This window comes from Crinia signifera, chromosome 8, assembly GCF_055691185.1.
Source record: "Crinia signifera chromosome 8, ASM5569118v1, whole genome shotgun sequence".
In the NCBI taxonomy this organism is placed as follows: Eukaryota; Metazoa; Chordata; class Amphibia; order Anura; family Myobatrachidae; genus Crinia; species Crinia signifera.
In genome coordinates, this window is record NC_139224.1 from 72,608,287 (window position 1) to 72,622,963 (window position 14,677).

General features: G+C 43.4%; 1 protein-coding gene across 1 annotated transcript in view; it reads right to left on the bottom strand.

The window, feature by feature from the left end:
* OLFML2B (olfactomedin like 2B) overlaps positions 1-14,677 on the bottom strand; it is a 244,089-nt gene that overhangs the window by 112,257 nt on the left and 117,155 nt on the right. Inside the window, exon 4 of the mRNA XM_083156672.1 lies at positions 1,072-1,239. Within this exon, the coding sequence (XP_083012798.1) occupies positions 1,072-1,239 (168 nt within the window). The remainder of the gene's footprint in view (positions 1-1,071; positions 1,240-14,677) is intronic.

Consider the following 14,677-nt stretch of genomic DNA (forward strand, 5'->3'; position numbering starts at 1 on the left):
GCTCAGCGCTTCCATGCACTGTGGCCCTTCCACACATGCTCGTACAGCTGTTTTAAGAGCATCGGGTTCTCCTTGCTGATCAGGGAGCATCTTCCTGTGGGGACATGGTGCACAGTGAGTGCACACATGCACAGTCCAGCCGCATCGCAGGCAGCCATCGCCCCAGAGTCGGAGCCCTCCTAGCCGGGACCGGGGACACACACTGACCAGAAGTAACTGGCTAACCATCATACAGCAATTAGTGCTGCTATCACCAGGACTGCCCAATCAGAGGCAGCAGCGCGGTGACTGACACAGCACTGGCCAGTCAGATGGATTCACTGCCTCATGGACTGCCCAATCACTGGAGTGGAAGCATAGATATACTCAAAATTTGCAGCACCGCTGGAACATACTGAAAATCGGTACAAACAGGTACATTGGTTTTAGCCGGTACAGACCATAACAAAACGGTACTGTACCGGCTAAAACGGTACAGTTGGAGGGTATGTACATGGCCAGTAAAGTTGATTATTATATATTATACACCATATCAATAACGATGCGCGCACCTGAGGGCTTGTTAACAATGTCATCTGTCATCCTACATGTCCAGAGAACAGAGGACATTGTTAATGAGTTATAATTAAAGCTTCTCCTTTCATCTAAGACTCCTGTGTGCTAGATTTAAATATCCTGGAAAGTTGACATTAGTTTATCTAAACAATGTGGGGTATTAAACTGTTATGGGGCTTATTGGCTGGCACTTTATTACTCTCCAAGGCATACTTTTCCTCATGTTTCTCTTTTTTGTGATCACAGCATATCTGCATGTATTTATGCTACTCCTCAGAAGAAATGTTTATTAAACCTGGTCCTCAAGAACTGCACAGTCTTTTGAGGATTTCCTTCTATGGTTGCAGGCAGGATACTTACTGATGCATATACACTTTTTCACATGCACATGATTAAGGTTTTCTTCAGAATTAGGAGTTGCTTGAGGCCCATTGCTTAGAAACCTTGATTCAAAGAATTTCTATTACATAAGTACAGCACATCCTAATGCTGATGTAATGCTATTTATAGACTCACATGTGTATCAGTGTACGCTGCTGCCGCATCTCTCTGAAGAATTTTGCCAATGTGGGCAAGATTATCGTCAATAGTAGAATTAGCTTTCTCTTTCTTCATCTTGTTCAAAGTTTCATCCAAACTCTCTTTAATTTTCTCTTGATTTTCTGCCACATTCTTAGAAATAACCTGCATAGAAGGAGACATTTTTTAAGGATCATATGTTATACCAATTCACTGATCAAATTATATTACATAAAGGCAGTGGCGTCACAAGGGGGGTGCGGGCCATACCATGCATGCCTACTTTTTATAACTCCTCTCCGGAAGAAGCCCCGGAGAGGAGTGAAAGGGGGACGTGTCAAGGCTATGTTTCGGGGTTAGGACGAGGCTGATGTCCCATGACAGCCAGCCAACGTTAATTCATTGGTCCGTGGATAGGGGAGGGGCTAAAATTATGTAATTTGCATCATTTTAACCCCGTCCTCTACCCGTGGACCCGCATATTTTGGGATTTTATACCATGGGGAAGGGGGAGGTGGGCTGTGGCGGTGATTCGGGAGAATTGCCCACCTTCCCGAGGTGCCCGATTTGTGGGACCATCCTGGCCATTCTGGGAGGGTAGGCAAGTATGGGCCATACTTGCCATGTTGGCAAGAACTATTCATCAACTACAGTTTTTTTTTCTGGACTTAAATTAGACTAAAATGAAAACTGTGATCCACAGACCTGTTTCAGATTAGCAAACAATGCAAAAAAACAAGTAGATTCTGAAATAATGCAGATCTTTAAGGAGAATGGTGCTGGTGCCATTTTACCTGTGATTTCTGAGGTTTGTGTAGTCTGTGGGTGCAGGTTGTGTGGAGAGGGCACCCTTGGGCACAGAGGCCCATATGCACAACACACCCTGCACCTATTTACAATATACCCTTGCATTATCTTAGTTAATGGTAAATCATATACTACAGCTACATTATTCACAAGTTAAGAAGTTCCTGGCTCCATATTTTAGCAGGTAAAGGCAAACAAAAATAAATAATAGTGGTTCTGCTAGCTATAAATTACTTGTACACAGTTTTGTATAATTAATAGGGACAAATAACGATTTCCAATGAGTCAGTACATAAGTAACTAAAAAAGAAAATAATGATGGAGCACTCAAGAATATATATGGATCAATTGGGTATTACAATAATTAATAATATTTATTATAATTTTCACAATAATAAAATAAAATAATTTTCTGGCAGCAATTGTAGTTCAACTCTAAAATGTATTAAAAAAGTAGTTATATAAAAATAATAATCAATACACAATGAAAAGAAAGGACTGGAGCGGTTATAGTTATTGATTTGGATTCCCAGTTGTGCTTAGGTTAGGTTCCTTAATTATGGAATTATAGGTTCTCTGGTGTATATCCTTAATGGATTGAATATCACATTAAGGGAGTCCATATACCTTGCAGGATTATTGGTGACACTGGAGGCAATCCTCAATCACAGAGTCATCCTCATGCGATCCTTGTATCCAAAAGGAATTAAGCAGGTGGTGGTGTCCCAAATGATAGTAGAACCAATTCGTCCAAAATAGTGTCCAAAACAATATGCAGGAACCAAAGAAAATTGCTGGGGTTTAAGTCTCCATAAAACCTCAAAATCAAGTCCAAGTATTTCAGAAAGAACAGGGCAGAGAGTGGAGGGAAAATACTGGTTATGTCACCACGTAAATCCTGCAGTTACAAGTGAGAGATTGGGACGAGTGTTAATAAAGTTGAGAAAGGACTTGAAATAATTCTAATGGAACGCATATGCACATATGGCATACCATTTTGACTATATAGTGCAGATCTGCACTATATCGTCAATGCAGCCAGAACTTTCTGGCGTGCAATACGGGAGCGCGCATCGGGATCGCAAGGGTTAAAACCCTTGCGATCTGCATGCGATCTGCATGCAATGCTGACACGATGTTGACTATAATGTCAACATCGGAAGGCACATTGTACCATGTGTACACCCTATAAGAGATTCTACTATATTATATTTTAGTCATTATCTTTATCACTGTTATTCACTATTATTACACACATATTATTTGTTGTCATTAATTTCTTATATGTATCCAAAGGGATCAGTCTCCTAAAAGAGGATACATTAAATATATAAGACTATTATTTTGCATCAGTTGATGCAAATATGTACCTATATAGATTTAGTTAAGGTTATTTATAAAGATATCAAAACGGCAAATACTAACAATTGTTTAGGCTTCTTCTATGTTATATTCAAGGAGCATTTGGGAAAATGGAGATCGCTAACTATAATATAACACAGTACAAGATGACAAACTGACAAAAGGGAGCAGGGGAACAGAAATACAAATCAGAGGCAAACATTTCATTCAACCTGGTCATTTAATCCCACTGGATAAATGGAGTTCATTCTGTGCAACCAGTATATTTTCTGTTGGCACAGGATTTTGTAACTTTATTAACACTCATCCCAAATCCCAATATTTGACTTATAACTGCGGGATATACTTGGTGACATAACCAGTATTTTTCCTCCATGCTCTGCCCTGTCCATCCCCCCCGCCCCCCATTAATAAAGATGTCACGCAAATAGGAAGTATCATGCGCTCCATAGCGGAGGATGGTGTAACGCCTAACAGGCGGAGAATTCTGTAGTGCCAAATGGGCAGAAGTGGTCATACTCTGCGCTCCATTTACCGGAAGTTGGAGCGAGGCTTGCAGCATGTGCTGTGCTGCCAGCAGGCTCAGCATGAGCGTCTCACTGACAGCGTGAGAGCTCATGCTGAGCTTGCTGTCAGCAGAGCACATGCTGAAGGTGTGTGCTGCTGCTGAGTTTAGAGTTTTCAGAGTTTTCTTTCACCCCCCTCTAAACATTTTGGGGGCCTGGCCTAAATGCAGATGGTGACCACACCTCCTACACTAAGGCCACGCCCCAAAAGGTTTTCCGGGCCTGGCGTTCCTTTCGGCTGCCCTGGTGGGGCGCTACAAGTATCTCCCGGTTCTATATAACAACTAATTGGTAAATATGATTTTTAACTAATATCTATAGGTCTGCCTCATATAATATACAAATAGATTATGTCTCAACTAACTTTTTAAGTTTAAATATATTATTATATGACTAAATTGATGGATCAATTGGGTAAATTGGATAATTATGTTAAGTGTACTTCCTGTTCTTGGGTATAAAAACTCAGACCAGATACGGGGGCTATACCTTTGATAAAGTTGCTGTGGCAACGAAACATGTCAGGAAGCACCTGTTCTTTCTGAAGTAATTGGACCTGATTTTGAGGTTTTATGGAGGTTTTTCTTTGGTTACTGCATATTTTTCCGGACACTACTTTGGACGAATTGGTTCTACTATCATTTGAGACACCACCACCTGCTTAATTCCTTTTGGATACAAGGATCGCATTATTTTGAGGATGCCTCTGTGATTGAGGATTGCAATTACCCTCCTGCGACACCAGTAATCCTGCAAGGTATATGGACTCCCTTAAAGTGATATAAAATCCATTAAGGATATACACCAGAGAACCTATAATTCCATAATTAAGGAACCTAACAAGCACAACTGGGACTCCCAATAAACAAGTATAACCTCTCCAGTCCTTCCATATCATTGTATATTGATTATTTGCATTGTTACATAACTTTTTTTAATACATTTTTAGAGTTGAACTACACTTGCTGCTAGAAAATTATTATTTTATTTTATTATTGTGAAAATTATAATAAATATTATTAATTATTGTAATACCCAATTGATCCATATATATTCTTGAGCGCTCCACCATTCTTTTCTATTTTTTGTATATCTTTTAGGGACTAGAAACCCCCTAGTGGGAGCTGCTTGACTCAGCACCCCATTTGAGGTGCCTGTTCTTTTTTATCATTAGGGCTGAAAAATACATTTTTCTCTTTGTTTACAGTACATAAGCAGTTGCTTTTCAAACAAGAGATAATGCAAATTTTAGTAATGATTATTTTTAGTATTAACTTAAAAAAAAAATATCTTTTCTTTAGGTTCACTACTAGCAAAGGGAAAAAGGAAAGTTAATTTTACGAAGATTGATGACCCAAGTATAGCAGATCCTCAATCCTCAAGGCACACTATGATATCCAGGCTACAGCAAAGATGATTAAAACAAAATAACTGAGTGTTGAGGGTAAGTTCTAGATCAAAGTGGAAAGAGTTTGGGAGTTTGATATGTTTTAAACAAGAAGCTTAAAGGAACACCCAGTGTAATGGCTTCTTACACAGGGTTCCAACAAGAGCTCAGGTACAATGGTTCAGCTTACATGAAACAGCAATTCACTTGAGTATTTACAGCAGTCAGGGTTCAGATTGCCCAGCATAGACAGGGCTGCCAAAGATCCCCCTAACATCCCCCCTCAGGGGCGGATCCAGGAGAAAATGACAGGGGGGCACCATGATAGTAGAGGTTTTGGGAGGGGGAGGGGGGTGTTAGTGGTGCCAGTGCACATGTTAAGAGAGCGGTGAGAAAAAGGAGGAGAGCAGAGAGAGGGTGGGCATGTGATTAAAAATAGGCCCTGGCATTTAAAGTACACAGGCCCACCTTGGTGTCAATTGTGAAGGATGTAGTTGTGCGCGTGCTGAAGGCGCGCTCCAGAAAAGGGGTTGTGGCCTCTCAAAAGAGGGCATGTCCTTAAGTGTAGTGTACCACACCATATACCACTTCTACACATTTTGCAACAAAATACTAGACCCCATTATACTTGCCCCTTACACATGGGGCTAAACAGAATGAGCCAAAATTCACATAATGTCACATGGATTGAGCCAAAATTCCCATAATTCCACACAGATTGAGTCAAAATTCATAAAATGCCACATGGATTGTGCCAAAATTCACAAAATGCCACACGGATTGAGCCAAAATTCATATAATGCCACATGGATTGTGACAAAATTCACATAATGCCGCTTGGATTGTGACAAAATTCACATAATGCTACACAGATTAAGCCAAAATTCACAATAAGCTTCATAAACAGGGACTTTGCGCACCAAAGGCGCGAAATGCTTATTTCACGTTAAGCCACACGCCATAATGTCCATTACATATTATGCCAAACACCATTAAATGGATATACTAAAACCTGGAATACTGGTGTGCTTTGAAGACAGAGGTTAAGAATTCCTACACTACTAGAGGATGAGTCACTTGGATAAAAGCATGTACAGTACTTTATGTATATATCTAATGTATATTGCTTTGAGACAGTTTTCTCTTCCCTAAGGAAGAGTTTTATTATTGGGCAGAAAAATAATTAGATTACTTGATTTTAACCTTAGTGCAGTAATGATTTGTGGTCTATGATTATCATGTGGTATATGTATTTTATCATTGCTGATATCAGAGGTTCCCGAATGTGGTCCTTAAGGCACCACATTCGGGCATGTTTTAAGTATAGCCATGGTTCAGCACAGGTGGTTAAATCAAATTGACTGAAGTACCAATTGAGGGGGTGAATCAGACCTGTTTACTAGGCTGCAGGTAAACGTTCTGCAAAGAAAAACACGTGGTACAGATGCACACTCCATATTATTAATCAAATCAATCAAAAATAGAGGTTCTTGGTATATTTATTGGCCAAGAAATATTTGCCCACCAACCAGCTTCATCGTGACCTCATTTCTGGTGGGTCCCTAATACTAAGTTTGAATCTGGGGTGCGAAACCCCAAAAAGGCCAGCATAAGCCAGTCACCCCAGGGCAGCACACAAGTGAAAAATTTAAGCTATAAAAGAAAGAAGCAGGAGCTAGAGGTTAAAAAGTGTAGTGCTAGAAAGTATAATATTAGTGAAAATAAATAGTGCTAAATAAATGTTAGGGTGCACCACCCCGAAAGCAACTCGGTTACACCAACCCAAGGGGAGCCGCGCCCCAAATCCATCTCCAAGACTAGCAATTAGTGTAAATTTATAGGTCTTACCTTCATTGTGCCCTCAGTTTGCAGTCTGTGGCTACCAGGGACCAAACTGGTGAACTAAGGAGCGGGTACTACTCTAAGTTGAAGTTGCCTGCTGCCCTGCCCAACATCCGCCCACTGGAAGAATCAGTTTTCTAGCATGCAAAGCGATGCATTAGCATACACATCCATTCACATGCGGCCGAACAGGTGAAAAATCATTCGATGGTTGCTCACCATAGAATGATTTTTCTTGCGTTCGCTAATAAAAGTCAATCTTTATTCTGGCCGCAGATGGCTGAATTTGTGACGTCAGCTGCCCGACGTAAGCATTTTTGTGGGCACACCCATGATGCAGTGAGCACGCCCCTACATTCGTCCCCTGCTCACCCCCTGCCCACCCTTTCTGGAGCAAAATTGCTGGCGAGTGTGATACTCGCAGAAGGCGTTGCACCGGGGCTTTTCATATGCGCATGCTCACATATATGCAAACCCCCAACATCGGCCAGAAGAGCGAATTCGGCATGCTGCAAGTGGGTCTGAATCACCCCCTAAGTCACCTGTGGCCAAGCCTGGATATTCTTAAAACCTGGACCATTGGGGTGCCGTTTAAGAACCTCTGGCTTATTTTAGACTTAGCGATGATGAAGTGCAGTTATTTGCTTTTAATTTTAGTTTTTATGAGCAGCAGATCTAATTAACATCTGTTGCAAAGAATTTATATAATCAGTACCTGAAGGGATTTATATTTACACCTGAAGCGGTGTCTGGCCATCAATTTTGCCAAGTCCCTGTATAAAAGTCAAGCTCTGGAGTACTAACCTTATATGCAGGATGGACCTATATAACTGCCACCATAATAACATGTGAAGTGCAGTGTGAAATTTCTATGATCACTTTACACCAATCTACCATCTGTTACAGGGAAATATATACTGTACATGCCAGTCTATTACTGTAAAAATGCAAACCAAACCAATATGTACTGTATATACAGCTCATCCCTTTCATAGCCAACCAATCTCCCCTGAAAACCCTGACATCTCACAGGTGAACATTTGGGGGTTTATTTTCTAAGGTGGGAGTTCTATTATAGATGGCCCATAACAATCCGAATCTACTTCTTTAGTATAGAATAGGAGGAGCCTTAAAGAAACCCTGATAGGATTCATTCCATTAGATGCTGTGTGAGTACAGTATGCATTCTATCCAGTGGGGGACCTATCCTGCTACTTATGTTCACCTCTAGGACCAGTGAAAGGAACATGAAAGAAATATGTACATTACCACCTATCACAGTGTGTCAGTTATGCCTTTCTTGATTGAACAGACTGTCATACTGATCCTCACTTTTTCTTTCCCCTAACACTTATTTATTTGACATGTTTCGTTCGTCATTCTGTTTTATTTGATGACCACTGCAAGGGAATGAGACCATCCAGCTGTGGGCAATCTTAGATGCCTAATAGGACCTCTAAATTTGTTAACAGAATCCAGCTCTAGATACATTGTTTTTTTTACTTTTGTCTTCATCTCATTAAGGACATTCTGTGGTCCTTCTTTCGTGTTGGGGCTGCAAGGATTGTGGCTGTGCCTTGGGACTTTTTGTTCTTGTTCGTATAGAATAGACACCGGAACTCACTGAACATGCAGGTCGTTTGGCTATATAGCCAAACTGGCCTGCATGTTCAGAAGACAGCAATCATTGTTAATGACACTTGCGAGCGCACATCGTTTAATTATTTAAGTCATTGCATAAGACAAAATGTGCTCTAGCCAATTAGCTCCAGTCATCTGTTTGAAAAATGTCAGTTAGGAGCTGATTGGCTGTAGCACCATTTATGATACATAACAAGATTTAAATAGTTAAAACTAGTGGATAAATGGGCCGCTATATATCCCAGGATGTCTGAGAAACAGAGAAAGGGATGTCAGAGAAGAAAGAGCTTGAGGTCAGTTGAGAAGAAGGATTGGTGTACAGTCCAAGAGGAGGATCAGCTCTTCCCAGATCTGTAGCTTTATGAGCGAAGAATATGGAAGGATAGAAGCAGTGGCGTAACTATCAATTTTGCTCCCCCCTGCCACAAATGTTTGTGGCACCCCCCCACGCCATTTTTGGAAAGACACAAAAAAGACTTCTTACACTTTATAACTCATGATGTAATGCCCATTACATATTAATAAAACATGCCGTAATGCCCATCACACATTATTTTGCATGCCATAATGGCCGTTACACATTATATGCCACACACTGTAATGCCTATTACATATTATGCCACACACCGTAATGCCTATTACATATTATGTCACACACAGTGATGCCCATTACACATTATGCCACACACTGTAATGCCCATTGCAAATTATGCCACATACCGGAATTTCTATTACATATTATGCCACATATGTGCTGCTTACCTACATGCTTGATGCCAGGGGTTACATGCCAAGGGGGAAACATGATCATTGCAACAGGTGGATTACATGCTTGTTGCCAAAGGGATTACAAGATTGACTACAACTCATCCCATTTCAATGACAGGGAGTCCCTCTCCTGCCTGCACCATGTGCATACTGGTGAGTATTCTGTTTGTCAGCACACACAATTATAGCCTGGAGAAGTTACTGGGACACCAGCAGTAGCCACCAGTCACTGCTATCTATTCCCCAGGTTGTGCCAGCAGCCAGCTGTGACCATGGGCCACTGGCTACAATGTGAGCAGCAGAGGATGGCTCAGGCCAGTCCCCTCTCTCCTCCGCCTCCCTTCCTGCTTCAACTGGAAGGGGATAGTGCACCCTTTTGCGCTTATTAGTTTACACTGGCTCCCAATTAAGCAGTTTCACTGCGGTGCCGTGGCTTATTGGGGTCAGCTTCTTTTCTCCATTCAGCTGCGCAGCAGCACATACTGGGAGGGCGGGCAGCCAGCGGATGATCAGAGGAGGTCTTCTGGCGGCAATATATTAGCGGGATGAGTCCAGCAGCGCCCCTTGCACGGCTCGTACACCTGTAAAACAGCCCTGCATGCATACCTTCCTCTCCCTGCAGCAGCTCATCATCCTCTTCATTTGCAGTGTGCCTGCCGCAGACCCCACCGGTGCTGGCTCAGCCGCGGGGTCTGCGTAACCATAGTTACGCCACTGGAAATGCAGAGTTAAGGTCCAAACACACTGGGCGACTATGCCCAGCGTGTATGGACAGCGATGATCACTATCATCGTGTGTATGCACTGAGCAGCTTTCCCCCTGCCCGGCGCTGACAGCGGGCGAAGGACGGCTTTGAATAGCGCAGTGCTATGCAAAGCTGTATTCAAAGCCACTCACCTTCTGGTACTACCAGCAGATGAACAGCTTTCCCCGTGATGATGCAGGAGCCCACAGTAGCGCTCACCGCTCATTGCTGGGGCATACACACTGGGTGGCTTTGAGCTGAAAGCCTCTCAAACATGCTGTTTTGAGTGACTTTCAGCTCAAAGTCGCCCAGTCTGAATGGGCCTTTAGGGAACTCTATTACAGTGAGATTACAAATGACTGTTAGAGTTAGAGAAAGCTGCCAGTCTTGTTGTAAAGGCTGCCAATCTGACAGGGAGGGTAGGGTGTTCCTTATTTAGGGTACATTTTTAAATTTTAAGGTACAACGTGTGAAACCCTCTACTTTTTTTTCTTTCGCTATTCTGAGAGCCTATACAAAATATGAAGTTAATCAGATAATCTAACCCATGCCCCAAGAAGCTTAAAAAACTAGAAAATTGCCTAAATTCTCAAGAATTTTATTACTTTTGAAAAAGACAAATAATCTGAAGTTTGATGCATTTAGGGTATTATCCATCCCAAAATGTATCTTATAACATAAAGGACAAGAGTTGAAATGCATAGTATACAATATTACAATTGAGAGCTAATATGTTTGAGCTAAGATATGGTAAAAAAACGTTTAAATCATTAAAACATCTGTACCGATAGTGCTTCTTTGGTTTTTGTTTTGTTTTTTTGCTGTTTGAGTGTATTGGGCAACCAAAAGAAGGTCTTGAGAGTCTATTTCCTTGTTTACCTGACTGAGGTACTCTTGAGTCAGGGCAAAACAAAACACAAAAACATGGAAAGAACGTACAAACTCCACACCACACTCACCATAGTAACATAGTAAGTCTATCGATTTCAACCTATCTGACTTGAGTAAGTCATATCTATAGGATTCCCCTAGTGGCCAAAAATGTATCCAGTTTTACTACTTCAATGGTGAAGAATCCTCTTCTTAATTCAGTACTTTTTTACGGTTCATTTATTTTCCTTGAGCCTCAGTACATGCCCCAGAAGTGGTCCCAGCAAAGCAAACCATGCACTGAGCCTGTTGCCATCCACATTATTGTAAATGGGTACCTTATGCACCAAACTCTAAAAAGGGAAGCTTTTTGGAGCTACTGTAGGTCCCAAAGGTTACTGACATCTGCCTCTGATGGTGTTAGTCGCTTTATGCCTATGGAGGCACTGAGGTGTATTCAATGCCACGGTGAGGGGGATTTGTTCAGCGAGGATGGCTAATTTTTTTTTGAGGAAAAGCCATCTTTATCGTCCAACCACCTCGCTGTATTTAATGTTTGTCCGGAATCCTCGTCTCAGAGGACGGTGAGAAACCTCTTAAATGGTGAGGCTTGCTGCAAATGCAAAGAGTCTGCTGCCTTTTGTGGTGAGCCCTGCCATTTTTAATGGGCACACTTGCCGTTTCCACCTCGCCAAATGAAACCAGCAAGGTGGAAACGGTGAGTGAAGGGGAGTAGAACTACTCTGACGGCAAGCTTTTCGGCACTGCTCACCGTCATAGCTTGCCATCAGAGCATTGAATATTGTCAGAGGTGAAGGCTATTATGATTTCTCTCCTGCTGTATTTGTCCAGCACTGAGGAGCTGAACATGCCAACAGGGCTGACATCAGGAATTTTGGGTCCCAGGACTCATTTCCATTCCCCCCCCCCCCCCCCCTCACTTGACTTACCTTAACCAGGCTCCTGCTACCCCATCTCCTCTTCCGCTGAGTTGCAGCCCTGGGGTCCTGGAGCACAGGCTTCTTCAACTCTGGATGCCGGCAGCCAATTAAAATGCAGCTTTTAAATCAATCAGAGCTCACGTATGGCAGCCGCTCTGATCGGCTGCCAGTACGCAAGCTCTGATTGGCTTAAGAGCCGGTGCAGCATTTTAACTGGACACCGGCTTCCTGGGTTGAATAAGCCTGGGCTCTGGAACCCGCTGTGTTCAGTGCACTTAGCTGAGCGTAGCTGAGGCAGTTGGGGGGTGGGAGGGGTTGCGGTGAGCAAAATGAGCTGCCCGGGCCCTTGCAGAGGCCAGGGCCTTCGAGAAGCCAGGGCCCGGGACAGCTGAACCCACAGCAACCCCTATTGGCGGCCCTGCATGCCACTGTGTCAGTCACTGTGCAGGAGTCTTGCTAAAACATGACAGACTCCACCAATGTGTCAAGAAGTATTTCACAGGGACAGTGCTTTATTTCTATAAGGGCGTAAATACCATAGGTGCAAGGGGTGCAGCTGTATATTGTACGTACATTTACCACCACCAGTTGCTCAATAGGGGGCCCTTACAAACTTTTGCTATGGGGTCTATGAATATCTAGTTACGCCCCTGATAGAGTGCATTGTCCCTGTAGAAATTGTTAGTAAACAGTATGTGTGATCAATTTAAAAAAGGATTATTCTCGTTGCAATATTTACATCAGCAGAAAAATTATGTGATGACCATTATACCATAATTTCCTTTATTTGGGACAACTGACCCAGGCCCGACAATCAGAGGGGCCCCAAAGTCAGCTCCACTCATCCGCCGGGCCACGCATCCCTGCACTCAGCCGCCCGGCAATCGATTGCTGCGGGCGGCTGGCAAATAATTACCCCTCCCTCCAAACAAGAATTTTTGTGGCCACGGCGCCGCAGGGACTTGGGATTGGGGGGCCTCTTACTTCAGTTCCAGGAGCTGCCTGGGGACAGACAGACAGACAGACGGTCGGGAGTCGGGATACGCAGCTCCCGCAGGCGCCGCTTACACACACTACACTCACTAACTGCGGAAGGCTCCCGCAGGCGCCGCTTACACACACACTGACATGAGTCAGTACTGCTATGGAAGGCTGGAAGATGCCTTCCGCAGCAGCACCAGCTCATGTCAGTGTCGGTAAGCAGCGGGAGCTACATGTACCAACAAATTGTCCCCATTAATGTAAATTCACACTGGCAATGAAGCATTTCCGGGGGATGTGCTTTGCTGCCGGCTGTGAGCCAATCACTGTAGCGGCCACAGGGACCCAGTGGCCACTAGGCAGCCAATCACTAGTGGTTTGTATTATTTCAAAAGTGTCAGTCTGCTCCTGAGAGCGGGTGGGGGACAGGATGCTAATATATGACAGCCGCTCTCAACAGAAGAGGTGAGTGGGCTGTCTGTTTGGCAGGGGACTGGATGTGGCTGCTCAACTCAGAGCAGTGTGTCAGCTATTCCAGCCACATCCACTCCCCCGCCGTGCAGACACGCTGCTCACCTACTCTGGTTAGCGGTGTATCAGCTTTTCCAGCCCCCTGGGTAACGAGCATAAAATGCCCCTGGACAATGAACGTAAAATGCCCCCTGGGCAATGAACGTAAAATTCCCCCTGGGCAACGAGCGTAAAATGCCCCATGGCAAACAACACGAAATGCCCCGGCAACCAGCATGCATACACAACCCCCTCTGTGGCAACTAGCATGTAACCCCTGCAACGAGCATATAGGTAAGCAGCACTTATGTGGTATAATGTGTACTGGGCATAACGGTGAGTGCTATAATGTGTAATGGGCATAATGGTGGGTGCTATAATGTGTACTGGGGCCATTACAGTGTGTGGTGTAATGTGCATTGGTACTATTATGTGGCCTCACCCCTTCCCCACAAAGTCATGCCCTAAATTTTTGGTGTGCGCCTTAGGCACACACTGTCCCTGTTTTCAGGATTATGTATTTTCTAGTTTTCTATGTATTCTGCTTTATATAAGTGGGCCAATTCACACTCACCCCGGATCCACATGTGTCATGCTGGGGGAAGGAGAGGCTTTATTCCATTGGGACCCAGAAAAGGTTGGGTAGGACCCCAATTTTTCTAAGTGCCCACTATATTTTGGGGGTTTTCACAAACATTGTGTGTGTGGCATAATATGTAATGGGCATTATGATGTGTGATATAATATGTAATGGGCATTATGGCATGCAGCCTTATGTGTAATGGGCATTGTGATGTGTGGCATAATATGTAATGGGTGTTACGGTGTGTGTGGCATAATGCCTAATGGGCATTACGGTTTGTGATACAATGTGTAGTAGGTATTACAGTGTGTGGCATAATGTGTAGTAGCTATCAGTTCAGAAGTTATACTGTCTGCGCTGGGACCAGCCATTATATGTGACTTCTTGCCACCAATATTCCCACCATCCATCCCTGCTCCACTGGTGCTTGAGGGGAGGGGGCCCCCAGAAATATCAGTGTATGGGGCCCCAAGATTTCTGTTGCCGGCCCTGTGTGTGTGAAGTTAAACTTCCCTTAATATCTTACTCCATGAATAATTGTAAATGTACTGCTTTCACATCGCAAAACCTGCTTAGACCCAGTATTTGAAACGTTTCTAA